The 17,361-nt window shown below is 39.7% G+C and overlaps 2 protein-coding genes across 10 annotated transcripts in view; one reads left to right on the top strand and one right to left on the bottom strand.

Moving 5' to 3' along the window:
- Positions 1-319: 319 nt before the first annotated feature.
- Positions 320-7,995, bottom strand: naa35 (N-alpha-acetyltransferase 35, NatC auxiliary subunit). 3 transcript variants are annotated; one of them, XM_026321721.2, is made up of 21 exons: positions 7,707-7,995; positions 6,808-6,933; positions 6,671-6,704; positions 6,293-6,407; positions 6,037-6,111; positions 5,721-5,888; positions 5,064-5,130; positions 4,875-4,969; positions 4,300-4,383; positions 4,069-4,183; positions 3,540-3,718; positions 3,377-3,436; positions 3,107-3,213; positions 2,917-2,983; positions 2,723-2,821; positions 2,329-2,507; positions 2,053-2,189; positions 1,863-1,930; positions 1,626-1,766; positions 1,296-1,499; positions 678-737 (listed from the first exon to the last, which is right to left on the bottom strand). In XM_026321721.2, exons 2-21 carry the CDS (start codon positions 6,926-6,928, stop codon positions 678-680), a joined length of 2,175 nt encoding a protein of 724 aa, XP_026177506.1. In that variant the 5' UTR covers positions 6,929-6,933; positions 7,707-7,995. The 3 variants fall into 3 exon arrangements, with proteins under 3 accessions (XP_026177507.1, XP_026177506.1, XP_026177508.1); XM_026321723.2 differs by having other exon boundaries at positions 7,803-7,995; XM_026321722.1 differs by lacking the exon at positions 7,707-7,995 and having other exon boundaries at positions 320-737; positions 6,808-6,928.
- The window catches only part of agtpbp1 (ATP/GTP binding carboxypeptidase 1), a 24,950-nt gene continuing 15,547 nt past the window's right edge, over positions 7,959-17,361 (top strand). For 3 of the 7 annotated variants that reach the window (XM_026321720.2, XM_026321715.2, XM_026321719.2), the window contains exons 1-8: positions 7,959-8,116; positions 9,407-9,465; positions 10,604-10,734; positions 13,849-13,916; positions 14,448-14,511; positions 16,443-16,589; positions 16,906-17,037; positions 17,195-17,288. In XM_026321720.2, coding sequence (XP_026177505.1) covers positions 9,434-9,465; positions 10,604-10,734; positions 13,849-13,916; positions 14,448-14,511; positions 16,443-16,589; positions 16,906-17,037; positions 17,195-17,288 — 668 coding nt within the window. In that variant the 5' untranslated portion in view covers positions 7,959-8,116; positions 9,407-9,433. Of the gene's footprint in view, positions 8,117-9,153; positions 9,200-9,401; positions 9,466-10,603; positions 10,735-12,772; positions 12,915-13,848; positions 13,917-14,447; positions 14,512-16,442; positions 16,590-16,905; positions 17,038-17,194; positions 17,289-17,361 lie in introns of those variants that run through there. The other 4 variants (XM_026321717.1, XM_026321714.1, XM_026321713.1 and 1 more) reach the window with 2 other exon arrangements.

Below are 17,361 nucleotides of genomic sequence, written 5' to 3'. Positions count from 1 at the left end.
TATTATAGTTCTCAGGATGTGTGAGGGGTGTACCTTTTCAGAAAGTAATGGTTTGAAGAGGCAGAGGGGATAGTTAAATTGGCTTGGAAAATATCTTCACTGCTTTTGGTCATGGTGATTTGTGAAAACAAAACTGCAGTTTTTTCATATCGATATTGTATGTGCATTGACCCATTTTAATATAACGTGCATTCAACTATGCATTTGCAAGAACATGAACATTGTCTGTGTTGATCCTATTCTGGAAAATCACGAGGTTTCACAATGCAGAGCCAGCAGCCATAAGAAACTAGTAGAGGCTAACAGATAGGCACAAATGAATCAAAAGGTTTCATATGATTTAATGATATGCACCCCTTATGATTACAGTATTCTTTTCAAGCCTTCACAAGACTGGTCATGAGGCGGCTTATAAAAATGTTTATTGCCTGGTTCTTTGCACAAAACCACTTCTACTTGGGTCTGACTTGCACACAGACTTTTACAGATGCATGTGGGGATGCTGTCAAAAGAATCCAGTTGTGAGTTCTGTCTCCCTGTGTCTCATCTCTTATTCAAATGAAAAAAAGGTGTACAGTGCATCGCACATTGTACACAGACATGGACTGGATCAGGGCTGCTGCACACCTGTTCTGGTGTTGCACGTGGACTGTGGTCGCCTGTGGTGTAGCACTGAATCAGATGATCTTGACGACGGGGAAGTATTTATGAGCTGAGAAATCAAACTCTGGGAGAACCTGGGGATAAAGAAATATGATATTTTACCCCCACACCAATTTCACTAGTACATCAAAGGGACAGCTCATGTTAGATGTTTTGGAGAAAAAGCCAGGGAAGCCAGATTGAGATGGTTTGGACATGTTCAGAAGAGGGACAGTGAATACATTGGTAAAAGGATGCTGAGGTTATAGCTGCCAGGAAGGAGGCCTAGAGGAAGACCCAAGAGGAGGTTCTTGGATGTAGTGAAGGAGGACATGAGAATAGTTGGTGTGGGTGAGGAGGATACAGAGGATAGGGTTAAATGGAGGCAGATGATTTGCTCTGGCGACCCCTGAAGTGAGCAGCCGAAAGGAAAAGAAGAAGCTGTTATAAAAAAAAAAAAACGTTACTATCACAAGGTGTGGCGATTAAACAGTATTTTCTGAAATACAAACCATGTCAGAATTGTAATTCCATTTTCTTTTGCTGGTAGCTTAAAACAGTTTTTATAACATTCACATGTAGAAGTGTGCATGAGTTGCTAATTTTGATTAAAGATATTCACAAATTCAAAGGAATTTGGTTTATTGTGTTACCTTGGTCTCCTTTTTATGCCCACCAGCCAGGAGCTTCATAACTACAATGTTAGGCTTGGCAACCTTCAGTATACGGTTCACCTCTGGGTCAGGGCTGGACACATTTTCTAGAATAAGCTTGGCCTGCTGAAAGTGTTTGCTAGCTGCTAGGTAGAGGTCAGCAGAGCCTGGTGGAGGATTGTACTTTTTCAGGTCGGACATCTCCTGGAGTGGGAAAGAAGAAAACAAATTAAGTTAGAGTGCAGAGGAGAGAGCTGAAGAATAATGGAGTAAATGGAAGGGGAATGGAAAGGGCCTACTAGATGAATGATACCAACAGATGAACAGTACCTTGAACTGGATGTAATGCACGGGCGGAGGGGTGACCACACTGTTGAAGGGAGCAAAGCGATGCTCATAGCGAACCTGCTCGCTGTCCAGCTCAAACTGAGGCTTACGCACCTTCCCGTCCATATCCAAAGCTACCATAGTCTGAAGAGAGAGAGCGGCAAAGAAAAGGGCAGATTACACCTCATTGTGTTGAAAACTGGTGTTACTTTGCGTTTGTATCAACTGATGTACGCTCACCTTGTACATGCCGGCGCACATGTTCTGGTACGCTTGACTCATAGTAATCTCCTTGCTAAGAGGGCGAACTGCAAAGCAATCCCCAAGATAACATTAGTATATGTTCTTACACCTAAAGGAAGATAACACTTACACACAGAATGGGAGCAGACTCAATCCAGTGCAGAGGGAAGCAATGCAACAGGTTTACCTTTCTTCTTCTTCTTGGTCTTTTTGCTGCTACGTCCTTTGAGCTGCTCCTCTAGAATCCGTTCCTCTGCCATCTGAGAGGAGTCGGCTCTGCTTAGAGTGGACATCAGCCACGCATAAAGGAACTCTGACAGGTACCTACAGCCAAAAACAAACATTTACTTCACAGATTAATGAAAGCGTACATGTTCATGCTGCAGAGATTCGATTTTGTCGTGCCTTGACTGAGTTTGTGCCTGAGTTAGAGCCAGCAACACTCACACACGTATGCTCTTACCAGTAGATGTAGTAGTACTCATGCATGCTATAAAGCTCTAGTTCAAAGCCACTGAGCAGGTACTGGATCATGATCCTCAGGTTATGATAGAGGATCCAAGTGCCAAGACAGGCTAGATGCTGTCGCTGAGGCTCAAGTTTCATCAGCAGGCTGTGCAGTGCTGCATCCACCTTCTCTGCCTGGAGAGCACAAAAATTGATTTATAAATTATTAAAACACACCTGTCCTCAGAATGGTTGACAGAAAACCACACCAAAGACACAGATAAGTTGCAATGGGTCCATTTATATGTAGCTGAAACTTTCCTACTGGAGTTGCTGCCTAACCTTTGTGGCATAAAATGTTTTTTTTTAATAAGAAAGGAGAAAAATCTGATGGAACAAGTGTAGGTCACCTCATCCTGCAACGTGGCAAACTCTTCAAGAATATGACCCAGTTTGTCTCTTTGCCGAGCTCGGTTGTGTCCGTGGATCTGAATTAGACTGCAGAATGGCTGTAGAGAGAATTGACATAATGCACATAAAGACACCACAAAATAGGCATTAGAATTCACTAGGTGTACAGACTAAACAGTGAAGGTTAACATACCCTGGAGCAATGTGTAACAAAAGAGTCAATGTAGTCCTTGGCCTGGTGGTTGTTGAACAGACAACACCTAGAAGTGCAAACACACATGCAGACACACAATAGGTTCAAAACACAATATGCTCACTCAACACTAAATCAGTGTTAACCACCAACTTTAATGAACTTTAATTATTTACCAATACAGACTTACTTGTAGGAAAGGACGGGTGGACTGACAAAGTATCTGAGAGCATCTTTAATCATGTCCTGCATCAGGTGGGTGCCAAACACTTTTTTATTATCTATCAGGAACGTTGTCTGAATTTGAAGAAAAGATCTGTTTAGTTTTCATATATTGGGTTTTATTATATACAGATTTGTTATCTGGTTGTTCAGTACTGGTTGAAACACTTATCTAAACTGTTAAAATAGTTTTATAAATTTTTGCATACACATGTTTCAGTGACAACCACCAACTCACTTGAAGAAGGGATCTGGAGAGGACACAAGGGGACCGCTCACTGAACTCACAGAAGAAGTCCTGACAAAAACCACAAAACAATATTCAGGGTACCTCAACACTTTATATGCTGAAGGATAAGAAATACTGTTGCACGGGTATGTCTGCGTTTCTAATAATTTACCAGTATGCCGTGCAGGTTGGTTGTGTTGATCACGTCGCAGACGGTCTTGATGCGTTCTATTAGTTTGCTGAAATAGACCACCATGTCCTCCCGCTTAATGATCTTGGCGTAGCGAGGAAAGGTAGGTGGCAGTAGTCTCTGGTTAACAAGAGGCTCAAAGCCCATCATGATGGGATGGTCTACAGCACAGGGGGAAGAAAAACAGGGCACATTTTGTAATTAGAATCTTCCCTAAACTGTCTCATCTAAATGTAGCTGAATGGAGCACGATAAAATGAATTTTTAATCTTTTGTTAAGATAGGGATGTACATTAAATGTGCACTATATTGTATCTGTCTAGGTCACCATGACAACCATTTAACTGGATGACTGAAGAGCAATAATGTAGATAATTTGTGTGTAATATCATGTATGTGTGAATGTGATTGGGTGAGTGTGTAGAGTCCTCTTATCTTATAGCCTCATACAAAGCCAAACTACATATTTACCTCCGTGGCTGAAAGGTGTGTAAACATGGGTTAGAGTTACCTCCTTTAGTGGTGTCATTCTGTGACTGGATACCATACTGGATGCTGGAATGAATAGCTGCTAAGAGATCAGCTGCCTGAGCCACAAGCTTCTGTGCTTCACCCACAGAGCTGGTCTGATGAAAATGGAAACAAAACACACAGGCAAAAAATTCCCAATTTAATATGTAAGTGTATGTAAGTAAGAAACAATTTAAGTGTCATTTTCAGACATGTGGGTTTGTGTATTTACCTCTTTTTTGGTAAAGGCGATCAGTGCAGTCAGTAGAAGGCGTGTGAACTTGATTCTGTTGAAAAGTGCCAAACACTGCTGATGCTAAAAAACAGGCAGACAAAATTAATAGAGGAAAATTAAAAAGGCACACGGGTACATGTAAATCTACCAATACACGCATTAACTACCCAGTGTCTGAAATTCTGTAAATCCATTTTTGGGTCTGATTTTTTCTTCCTTATATTACTATAATTAAACAGCTGGAAATTCCAGAGTTGGAAAAGGAAAAGGTCATTTCAGTCCCACACTCTTGTAGACTGTAGATGGAAAACAAATGATAAAAGGCAGAGAGTGGGAAGGTGGGGTTAAGGTTTCATTTGTGACTGAAATTTTGGGATATTAGGCTTAATTAATAAACAGCAGCCACACATACTGATTTACTACTTCTAGTCTTATGTATCGTAGGTGAAAACTGCAACGATACAAATCTGAAACAACTTGTGGTTAATTTTTAGATGATCTAAATTCCATTCCAAAAAACATCTAAGGGAAAACTATCTGCAGCAAAAATAAGGAAGAAAGATCTGACTTACCTCCAGCTCAACCTCTGGGTCTCGCTGCTCACCCTGACGACTACGTGTGCTCTTAACTTTCCTCTGTAACTCATCCTCCACATCTTTCAGCATACCTGTGCGAGAGAGATGACATCAACTAACTGTGCTCCTCTACACCATCAGTATGAATCTGTAATTGCTTCAGTTGTCCACAGTATATACTTGTACCTGTTACTCGCAGGTCTGTGACATTATTGGCCATTTTGAAGCCATAGGTCATGGCCTGGAAATCCTCCTAAAGAGCAAATATGAGGTATGTCATATTTCAGACATATAAATCTGACACCAACAATGGACAACTGCAATTTTCATGATTTTAATGTAATGTAAATATTTCATGAACTAAATGTATGTATAAATATTGAGCAGAGTGAATGTTAAGGCTTTCCATCAAATAAAAAAAAACAAACTAACCCATGCATACACACCTGCTCAAAAAGCAGCCTGTGATGTTTTACTACCCTCTGCTTGTTTCATATTGTTGCTCTGTCCTCTGGGTTTCTGTATTTCAATCTACTTTTACTGTACATCATTCACTTCTTAGATACTCTACACCTTTGCCTTTACATTTTGGCCCTCTGTTTATGTCTTGCTGTTATTGTTTTAATGCACTCTATGTATTTCATGCTGTATGCTCTATGCTTTCTTTTTTTTTCTCTGTAAGGTGACCTTGAAACTTTGAAAGGCACCATGAAATAAAATGTATTATTATTATTATTAAAATACTCCGATATACACTTTCCAGCAATCTTAATGCCTCTAGATTTGAACAGTGCAGTATCGCGGATGAACACAAACACTGACAGGCTGTAAAAAGTTGCTTACCTCCTCGAACACAGCAGCCTTGTTGACCTTCTCCCGGGCAATGTCACATACCTTCAAGATGCCCAGAGCAAAGGCTTTAAGAGCTGGCTCCTCAATCAAGTCGGGGTTATGAACGTACAGACAGGTGAACACAGTCTGCGCCAAAGAGTGGCCCTCCAGCCATGTGATCTAGACATACATTTAAAGGGATAGAAACATGTATGTTTGGGGATCAACTCTAACACTAATTTCTCACTTCATAGTCAAAGAATGCTCTAACCATTCCTAAAATATTAGATGAAATAGGAGCTTCAGTGTTCAAAAAAATGAGACTCACCAAACAACAGAAACATGTGTCTATGATCCCAATGAGTTCAGGAAGACTAAGGTCTTTCACTTTGATGGCACCTTCCTATATTGAAGATACAAAAACAATACAACTGGGTGGTTGAATTTACTGCTAAGATATTAAATAAATAAATAAATAAATAACTTCCTGCAGAAAGTCAAGTTAAACTGTGCATTATTTAAAAAAAGGCTTTGTATATTAATGTAAGACAACTTGTTCTTCGCATTGTACAGCAGTACTATACCTTGATAGCTTGTTCAAAGTTGAGCACTTTTCTGTTGACCTGGTTTCCAATCATTCCTGCATCCATCTTGGGATCCATCATCTCTATGGCTGACATGGCCTCAAACAAGCCAAACCTGCCACCACAGCAGTAAGTTTAGTGTCTGTTTTTTATGAGTGTGTTTACAAGGGCCCAAAGAATCTTGGGTTTTAACGACTGACACCGGCACTGACATTATTGGATTGATGCAATAGTTGTTTGTGTGCATGTGTGTACACAAACTTTGCCAATAAAGATGATTCTGATTCAGATATCAGTTTGATTTAGGTTTTATGCCAAAAACTACAAGGGTTGGTGTTACACTATTACCACCTATAAAAAATATTTTGTCATACTCACAACTTGTCATGAAGCAACTCTCCAAGGTTCAACTCTGCATGAATAAAGGATGAGGAAAAGGAACGAGAGGATCAGTCCCTCCTGTAACTGCACATGTACTGTATGACTCACACACTTTTTATTATTTGCACTGTTACCTTTGCATGCGCTCTTAAATTCGTGTGTAATATCAACCCAGTTGGCATTGTTCTTCATTTTTTCTGGTATTCCCAGGCCCCAGCCAGCATCATCATCTTCAACTGCTGACTTCATCACCATGGTGACTATTAAAGACAAAGTATGTTACAAAACACCAACTCCCTGAAGAGAGGAAAGTCAGCATATTGTGGTCTAGGGAGACAGCAGACTTGAGTGGTTAGGTTTAAACCTAAAAAGGTATAAATTACATGCCTCATTGCACTGCTAAGTCTCAGCCAAAAAAATGACTTCAGTGTGGAAAAAATAAATAAATAAATAAATCACTCCATTGTCTACTATATCAACTAAATTGTGAAGGTATATTTATAATATTCATAGCATCTCTACAAAACACATATTTAAATTGATTGTACCTGATAGCATGACGGTAAATAATTACATGTTGACGAAACTGATACATGTCTTTCAGGCTGGCACTGATATGTGTGTTAGTGGGAAAGGAAAGGAGAACATGGGAGTACTGGTCTATTTTCGTTTTCAGCTGTGTGGAACCCCAACCAACACCAATTTAACGCTTAACCTGAAACTATGCTGTTCAAAATAGCGTAGAAAAACGTCATTCGTTACCAAACCAACAGGATCGGCTCAGATGAATGTGCTCATGCAAAGCATTAAAAGACGTAAGTGGCCAATGATGAGATGTTAGCTAACTAGCTGTCACACCATCACATTAGCTTCTAATAGCGTCTGCTAACAAGATAATGATGCCCACAGTAGAGGTTTCCTGTAAACAAAGCTTGAATAACGTCAATTTAGCGGATTAACCAATTAGTTCAGGTATAGGAAACACGAATACTGATGTCACAAAACCATATTTCTGTTGTAAATTAGCACTTACCCTAATATTTTGTATTAACCATGTAGCAAGCTAATAGAAATCTCCTCGAAGGCTAAAGATTGACGCATAAAGTTAACGTCAAAGACCGCTGTTCACCTGGGAAATGTAGTCCTTAAATGTCAGTCCTCGAGTGTAAGCCTCAAATGAACGCTTCATAATTGCAAATCGAACCAGTCCGTGGTTAAACTCATTTTAAAGTTATATTTTAGGGGCATTTGTGTTGCACTTGGCTAATTCTGCAGCTTCATCAGCGTCATCGTATCATCGTACTCTCGCGTTATTCACCGACCCCCTCTGTCAGTTGGAGTTGCTCTCATCATAACATCACCAGGGCGTTTCAGAGTAACTAGCACCCCCCTTATCTTGGAATTGGTCCACCCTGAATAACACAGCACTTTCTTTTCATTCAGGTCTGTAAAATGCTCATTCATGTTAGTATTATGCATGGCTATTTTTTCAGCTAACGTTGCCGTGTGATGTTTTTCAACATTATCGTTAGCGTGTTAACGTTAGCTAGGCGGCCGTTAATGAGTGACTAGTTAGTCCGGTGCACCGGCAGGTGCAGTGGCCCCCAGCCTCAGCTAGGTTATCTAACTTAGCTGGTAAAACAGCCGTGTCTGGCTGATTGTTGCTGACAGTAGCTTTAAGACAGTAACAGCCCTGCCGACTGGTGTTATGACAGGACCTTATCGTGCTTTTAAATGAAGTTTTTGATCCTCGTTTGGGGAGTAGTGTTAGGTAGCTAGTACTCTCGTTATAGGGCTACTGTGGCCAGGATACCCCCTGTCCTGCGCTAATTGCCACCCATACAATATCAGTTTTAAATTGCTTTGCAGGATATATTACACGATAGCAAACAGAAAGGCTGGTTATGGTTTCTCTAACTACACATCTGTGCTCTTTCTCAGCGTGACCTTTACTGTTGCAGTCACCTGCTCATTTCTTTGTAGTAAAAAGGTGTGAGGGTGAAACTGTTATTGCTCATACTTTTTGAAAATGAAGCCGAAAAAAAGATTATCAGCGTATTTCTGTTGCTTGGTACTGTTTAGCTTTTTTTTTTTAACTTTTAATACATTAATATTAAAATTTAAAGTGCTGTTTATGACGCATCTCAGTCCATAAATGACTGTATTCGTGACTGAGCTAATGTTAAGCTCTTGGAAGAATACAATACACTAAATGGTTGCCGTAATAAGATGGTACACTTTTTGCTTTTTGTGTTGCAGTAGTTTTATTGCAGTAAGCTTTTCCCTCTTGTTAAGATAAAAAGCAGCTGAACTAGAGTCCTCTTTTTTTCCAAACCTTGCGTTCTAATTACATGCTATACAGCCCTTTTGTCACTAGACATCTGAGATCTTCAGCGTGTAGGCCAGGCCCTTTGTTTTGTGTAAATTCAATAAGGTGGTACTGTTTATCTGATAGAAATTATGCCTAGTGCAGTCAATATGAGACATCTGCAGCTGCAGGTTGTTCCAACACTCACTGCTAACCAGGTACACTACCTGCACTGGTAACATTTTCCCAGTTAGGTGAAGTTTACACTTACCATTTGGTTCTGATTACAGCCTGCTATAACTACAAAGACAGTTAAATGCGATATATATTGGTACATGGAACAAATGATGGTTACACTTGTTTTTATTATATACAGAATGTTTATGCCTGTGTTTTTGCTAATGGAGTCTTTCTTTCTCTTGCAGATGATATAAAATGTTGATTTGGTAAAAATGAACAAACCCAAAATGGCTACAGAGAAAGGGTGAGTGGCTTTGCTATTCCAAGACAAGAAAGTACAGTTTCATGTGCATAAACAGACAGACAGACACACACACAGATTTTTATGTGTATGGGTTTGTGAAATCTTCTGTCACAGCCATCTGTTAACTTACTTGTACACTATTTACAGTTACCCTCTCTGATTTGATTCTGCTCCTGTCCTACTTCACCTTTAACTCCCTGTATACCAGTTTCTGTCCCTGTTGTTTGTTGTCTTAGATAATTAGTTGGCTTCGCTCAAACCAGCCATATAAACCAGCCATATGTATGTCACAACTAAAAATAACAGCACTTTTTATTAATCCAAAGCCAATACACTTAGAAAAGCATTTTTGCTATATTTATTCATAACAAGTTTGATTATTTATACTTGTTTATTTAGTCCATACATTCCTTGATATGTTTTCCTTTGTCTATTCTCACTTTTTCAGTTTCAGTTTTTTCTCTTGAATAAACTGTCTGTCCATGTCTGTCCATGTCTGTCTGTCTCTCTCTCTCTCTATCTCTCTCTCTTTCTCTTTCTTTATAAGGACATATGAGAAACTCTGCTCCACTGAGTACAATCAGAGTTTTGATTTTCTTTCCCATGTTTTCCATTGCTGTACCAACAACAGACCTCTAACCTTGTGTTTCCAGCTGACTGCCACTGAGCTAAGATTATAAGAAGTTGATGACTCTGTTTTTGAGAAATACCGAAGCACTAGGAAAGAGCCTCAACAGTCAGCTTTATTAAAAGAATTTGAACAGTGTTTATAAGGCAGACTGAAGCTGTATTTAAAAGATACATAGACAGGTAGATAGATACTAGCTACTTTGACAGACTTATTAAAGTAAGAGCTATGCATCTTTTACTGTATAATCCAATACAAGGGGCAGGATTTCAGTAGCTGCTCATGTATTATAGCATCCACCTATTGTAAATGCAGTGTCATGACACAATACACTGTGCATATTGCTTTTGTTAATTGCTGATCTTTCCACAAGGGCCTGAATATGGAAGTTTTTTTTTCCTGCATTTCCTATTTCTCCAAATTTTTATCCAGGAATGCATTTCACATTAAGTTATGCTGTTATATATGTGTGCATTTGTGTTTGTGTTTGTGTGTGTGTTTGTTATCTAGTGTCCCCAGTAACTCCAGGGTACTGATGCTCCTGGGCCAGCTGGAAAGGATGAATGGAGAGGCCATGGTGAAGGATGCCGATATGGCAAGGCAGATCACTGCAAAGATACTTCATCTCATACAGACACAGGGTGAGAACAGAAACACACATAATATAATACATATTATTAATCTTGTCAATACATAACATTCATTTGTTCTGAGAAATGGCATCTGTATAAAGACAACATATTTAGTTATATTGTCACAATGAGCAGTCCTCTTGTTATTTGCTGATGTAATGGAGTACGCCACAAGCTTGAAATTGCGTTGTTGGCAGGGCCTCACACCCTCTTAATATTCATACATTACAAAGAGTGTTTCTGGTCACATCAGTTTACACTACAGTAAGTATGATGTAATAATCCTGGCTAATCCACCAAGAATTAAGAGGACAGATAGCAGATGTTGATTTTAGAATTCTCCACTGATTTATTATATCACTGCATGGCCTGTGGTCTCAAGCCGTGTGAGAAACAGGTTACAGAGATCTAGAAGCTCATTTCTATTTAAGTGCACAGATCCAGATTTTCTTTACTTTTGAATTGAGTCTCTTTGATTGTCTGTATGGTTTATGAGACCTCATGCAGCTCCCACTGGAGCCATAAAATACTTTATACATTTTTTAGTGCCCCCAGATCTATAAACCTTTATGTGTAAAATAACTTGCTGAACAGTGTCACCTAGCCAGGCTGAGTTGATTAATTAATTTAAAAATGTGTGTAGTGCTGTTGCTCTGTAAACAGAGGTGTCTTAATGCATCGGTAGCCAAACTGTGTGTAGACTGATACTGTGTCTCCTGATCTGGTTTTCTGATTAACTTTTAAAAGAAGAGCAGAGAAGGAGATGTGACAATAGAGGAAGGCATTGTGCCACACCACCATGTGGAACGGAATGAAATACAAGTCTGTCTGTTAGTATGGAGCCTCTCTGTTGGAATGAATAGAAATCTCTGATGCAAGCATCATAGCTCTACTGCTTTTACATTTTGTTTATTCATGCATTTGTCAAACTGGCAAGAATAACTTTTAATAATTTTATCATTTATCAACCGATATACTCTACTTACTGCCACTTTCTCAGTTTCACTTAGTTTAAATTTTGATATCTTTGTATTTTGAAATGTTGGACAAAGCAAGTACTCTCAGGGCAACGAAAATAGTAAAAACAAAATGATGGTCCTATTTGTGACTTAAACCATATGTTTACAATCCCCATGTGGATGCTAACCTGTAAACGCCACATTTTGTATCAATCTTGCTCTGGAGTTAGATGTTTTATCTTAATGTGTGTATTTTCTGATTGAGGAAACCTTGTAATCACTTGAGTCCTGCTGAATCATGCCGTAATATTTTAAGCCTGCTCGGTTACTTTGAATTGTTTCCTTCTCACTCTTACATTTTGTCATTCCTCCTCCTATTATTTGTAGCATCCTCCTCCTTCTGAGTAAACTTGTAGTTAACCCATCAAGACTGATAGGCTCAGTGGAAAGGCATGAGTCTGACCCTGTCAGTCATAATATATCAGCTGTTCCTCTCTCATCTGCTGCTTGGCTGTCTGTCACAACCTGCCTGCAGCGTCATCTTGAAATGTGTGAGTGTGATGGGGGTTAGGGGCAGTTGGACTATGTGACCCTGTTCACAGTAACTGTACACCCCAGGACAGACTTTGCCGTACTCTTGTCTCATGTTCAGGGTCTTGGGAGATTAATAGAAAGTCAGAGGAGTTGCACGTGTGACAGCCATGATTTCTCTGTTGGAAAAATACATGTAGGGTATACATTAAAAAAGTCACATCATGGATCATGTTGTAAGTGCAGAATAAAAGGCCAAGAGGCAAAAGAAAGAGGAGAGGATCTGTAAGGAAAAATATCCTCTACATCTATCAGTTTTCTAACTCATTTGTGGTTTAGTTTTCTTTCTATATGCAAGGGGAGGTGCAGATTCCTAGTGTCCTGCCACTAAGATCTGTGTGTTGGCTCACAGTTGGACAGTAGGGGGATTGACCAGTTGAATAGTTAACTTCTAACCTCTGAGGGATATGGTATAAAAGTGATTGCCTTTTTGCATCCTATACTGTGGGGTATCAGATTCTTAGACATTTGGATTCATAACAGCTGTGCATTTTTAGAACTCCAGTGGCAGTGAACCTGGGATTTTGAAAAATACGACATCTTTTAGCGGAAGCTTTGGTGAATTTGAGCACTTTCATGAAATGGAGTACTGCTACACCAGGAGATACTGTCAATCTGTGGTTTCCCCAGACGCACCAGGTAGGGCCCACAATGATGAAAACATACTGCAAGAATATTTCAGGCATTTTTAACAAGTTGAGTTAAGTTATATTTAACTTCAGGCTCTTAAAAGTCCCTTAAAGGATGTACATTTTTGCAATAAACACGTTACATGTTTCTGTGATTTGCCTATGAAAACCCTTTGTGGATTTGTTTTTGAGTTATGAATTGCTATTTTTCAGTTGTTTTAAAAAGCCTGGCATGACAGCAATGTTTAAGTGGTTGTCAATCTCCAACTGCTTCCTGAAGCGTGTGCATCTGTGTTCAAACACTCAGATATGCCTTTAGCTGTGCAAATGTGGAAAATGCGTTTGTATGTGTGCGAACCATGTATTACTCAGATTATGGGGTTTGAAACCTGTTTCACACTCAGTGTTCTCACTCAGTTCCATCATTATCAATCATTGTTAATAATAGTAATATGAAAGTGGGTTTCAGGAAAACACAGGACCAGTCACAGTGGCCTCTGTAAAGAGGTCAGGAATGTGTCAGTTCTTAAATTACATGACAAGCAGAGAGGTAGGGAGGTGGAGAAGAAAAAAAGAAAAAGCAGTAGGAGCTGTAACAGGACCTCTTAACCTATTTCATGTTTCGATGAGTAGGACAGTTTCAAAATGGTAAAGCTCATATATGTAAAAGCTAATGTGCCCCACAGTCTATCAGTGCGCTTTAAGTAGTTGATATGTTTATTGTGAATTGCAGCATGGTTATTTCTAACTACTGTACACGTAACCCAAGACAGTAGGCTTCACATGCACAGTATAAGGTAGTTCTCTGTTCTGAGAGTTGTCTTTTACGGGCCACATATATATAGGACTGCATGTTGTACTTGGTACCTCAGTTGTTTTGCAGAAATACTATAATGCTTATTTCCATAGTACTTCTGAGTGTTGCTTTTTATTGTATGTTACAGAGAAGAGCGGGAAAGAGGTGATGTCCAAAGGCTCCAGTGGGATGGAGGTCATCCTGGCTTCCCTGGAGGTCAGAACAGACATTAGTACATCATGACATCATAGCTTAGTACATGAAGGTGTAAAACCAAGCAAACTCAGTATTAACTATGTCAATCAAATCCCAAATGAGGCTTGTTGAGGATGATATGCGGACTGAAACACTGTGATGACCTTCCTATTCATCCAGTATCCATCAGTCTTTTGAGCTCAGTAGTAATCTCACACATTGCTTTGTGAAAGACTACTTCTGCTCTTTTCTCTCCAGAGTTTGAGTTGATCATTTTCATCTAGTCTTAATGGATGGGGTCATTAATTCAGTGAAGGTTGTCACCCATCAATATAGAATCTGCAGGAAGGTTTACATCTTGTGTCATATTAATCTATGTGTTTAATCTGTCATCCATCCTGCATACCTGGGATGAATAACGTGGAGTACCATTTATCTGTCTGGAGGCAAAGAAACAACTGCACAAAATTAGGCAGTTTACAGTTCTGTACTGATTTCATTATTTTAATTGAATTTTAATCATTTTATTTTTTTATTTTGTGGCTTTGACAGAACATCCGGGATGTCCAGACCACTCTGAACATCCTGTGCATTCTCAGTGAGCTGCTGACTGTAGGTGAGCTGAGTTTTCCTGTTTTCCTAAATTGATGAGCAGTTCATGCCCTGATTTTGAAAATGAATAACAAGATTTATTCCCCTTGCGTACATTTACAGTGGGTACGGAAAGTATTCAGACCCCTCTTAAATTTTTCACTCTTTGTATCATTGCAGCCATTTGCCAAAATCAAAAAAGTTCATTTTATTTCTCATTAATGTACACTCAGCACCCCATCTTGACAGAAAAAACCAGAAATGTAGAAATTTTTGCAAATTTATTAAAAAAGAAAAACTGAAATATCACATGGTCATAAGTATTCAGACCCTGTGCTCAGTATTGAGTAGAAGCACCATTTTGAGCTAGTACAGCCATGAGTCTTCTTGGGAATGATGCAACAAGTTTTTCACACCTGGATTTGGGGATCCTCTGCCATTCTTCCTTGCAGATCCTCTCCAGTTCTGTCAGGTTGGATGGTGAACGTTGGTGGACAGCCATTTTCAGGTCTCTCCAGAGATGCTCAATTGGGTTTAGGTCAGGGCTCTGGCTGGGCCAGTCAAGAACGGTCACAGAGTTGCTCTGAAGCCACTCCTTTGTTATTTTAGCTGTGTGCTTAGGGTCATTGTCCTGTTGAAAGGTGAACCTTTGGCCCAGTCTGAGGTCCTGAGCACTCTGGAAGAGGTTTTCTTCCAGGATATCTCTGTACTTGGCCGCATTCATCTTTCCTTCAATTGCAACCAGTCGTCCTGTCCCTGCCGCTGAAAAACACCCCCACAACATGATGCTCCCACCACCATGTTTCACTGTAGGGATTGTATTGGGCAGGTGATGAGCAGTGCCTGGTTTTCTCCACACATACCGCTTAGAATTAACGCCAAAAAGTTCAATCTTGGTCTCATCAGACCAGAGAATCTTATTTCTCATAGTCTGGGAGTCCTTCATGTGTTTTTTGGCAAACTCTATTCAGGTTTTCACGTGTCTTGCACTGAGGAGAGGCTTCCGTCGGGCCACTCTGCCATAATGCCCCGACTGGTGGAGGGCTGCAGTGATAGTTGACTTTGTGGAACTTTCTCCCATCTCCCTACAGCATCTCTGGAGCTCAGCCACAGTGATCTTTGGGTTCTTCTTTACCTCTCTCACCAAGGCTCTTCTCCCACGATTGCTCAGTTTGGCTGGACGGCCAGGTCTAGGAAGAGTTCTGGTCGTCCCAAACTTTTTCCATTGAGGATTATGGAGGCCACTGTGCTCTTAGGAACCTTGAGTGCTGCAGAAATTCTTTTGTAACTTTGGCCAGATCTGTGCCTTGCCACAATTCTGTCTCTGAGCTCCTTGGACAGTTCCTTCGACCTCATGATTCTCATTTGCTCTGACATGCACTGTGAGCTGTAAGGTCTTATATAGACAGGTGTGTGCCTTTCCTAATCAAGTCCAATCAGTTTAATTAAACACAGCTGGACTCCAATGAAGGAGCAGAACCATCTCAAGGAGGATCAGAAGAAATGGACAGCATGTGAGTTAAATATGAGTGTCACTGCAAAGGGTCTGAATACTTATGACCATGTGATATTTCAGTTTTTCTTTTTTAATAAATTTGCAAAAATTTCTACATTTCTGTTTTTTTCTGTCAAGATGGGGTGCTGAGTGTACATTAATGAGAAATAAAATGAACTTTTTTGATTTTGGCAAATGGCTGCAATGACACAGAGTGAAAAATTTAAAGGGGTCTGAATACTTTCCGTACCCACTGTATTTGTGGACAACTGCAAATTGGTTACTTTTTCATTCCTGCAAGAATTAGTATTGTACAGGCATAGACAATTCATTTCTCACATGTAATAAATGGCTTAATTGTAGTAAATATGAATATTTTAAGGTTTTCGTTTTTTTAAGGCTGCAAATTCCTGGATTTTTACTTCCTACCTTTTATTTCTTTATTTATTTTTTCCGTTTAGGCAGAGGACGCAGGGTGGGAGTCTTTGTGTCCAAAGGAGGAACAGGAATATTATTCCAGCTTCTGATCACTGCCAGTAAAGAGATGCCTCCCAGTGAAGAGCTCATGCTACAGCTTCACTCACTACTAGCTAAGGTCGGCTCTAAAGGTATGCTCCGTGTAACAGTTTAGCACCAACAAACGTTGACATATACACTGGAGTACCAACTAATGTTTGTTTTGTAGACATGCTGTTCTCCTTACTTAACATGTTTAATGTCATGTCACTTAAATTTAGTCTCATCTGTGCTGTTAAAGGTGCTTTGTGGAGTTTCCTTGTAAAAAGATAAACATTACGTTTCATTTCTCAATGCAAGGGGCACTCACTCAAAAATTCCACCATGAAAAAAACAAAACAAAAAAAAAAAACTGATTACTGTTGTCCATGTTGACATGACATGACATGTTGACGCCTCTGTGTTCAGACAGAAAGTTTGGAGTGAAGGCGCGTTTGAGTGGAGCTCTGAACGTCACAGTCAACCTAATGAAACAGAACTTACAGAATACTAAACTGCTTCTGCCCTGCCTGCAGGTTCTCAGGGTTTACTCTACCAACTGTAAGTACCTTTACACTCTGATATACACTTTTCCGAATCTCAGACAATAAACTGTTAAAACAAACTCAACGTTAAAAAAAAAACGACGTTAACTACTCAGTCCCATTTGATGATTTCTGCTTTTCCCTGATATTTCCTCATTTATGTGTCTGCAAAGCGGTGAATGCTATTTATTTGGGTAAGAATGCAGTGGTGGAACTCATGTTCAAGATTGTAGCACCATACAGCAAGAAGAACACCAGCCTGCTCAAGTGAGTCTATGTTAATTAGGCATCACCAGTGTTGATGTCACAGTCTACGGCTCCTTGACCTCTTTCAGACAGT

The sequence above is a fragment of the Mastacembelus armatus genome, chromosome 9, assembly GCF_900324485.2.
Source record: "Mastacembelus armatus chromosome 9, fMasArm1.2, whole genome shotgun sequence".
NCBI classification, from domain to species: domain Eukaryota; kingdom Metazoa; phylum Chordata; class Actinopteri; order Synbranchiformes; family Mastacembelidae; genus Mastacembelus; species Mastacembelus armatus.
Note: the sequence above shows the minus strand (reverse complement) of the source record. Positions and strands in the feature narration are given on the sequence as shown.

Coding starts and splice junctions, on each gene's coding strand:
- naa35 (XM_026321721.2), bottom strand. CDS start 6,928: ATGGTGATGAAGTCAGCAGTTGAAGATGATGATGCTGGCTGGGGCCTG. Junction 5,889..6,036: donor ACACATGTTTCTGTTGTTTG/GTGAGTCTCATT, acceptor ATGTATGTCTAG/ATCACATGGCTGGAGGGCCA. Junction 738..1,295: donor GGCATAAAAAGGAGACCAAG/GTAACACAATAA, acceptor CTTTATCCCCAG/GTTCTCCCAGAGTTTGATTT.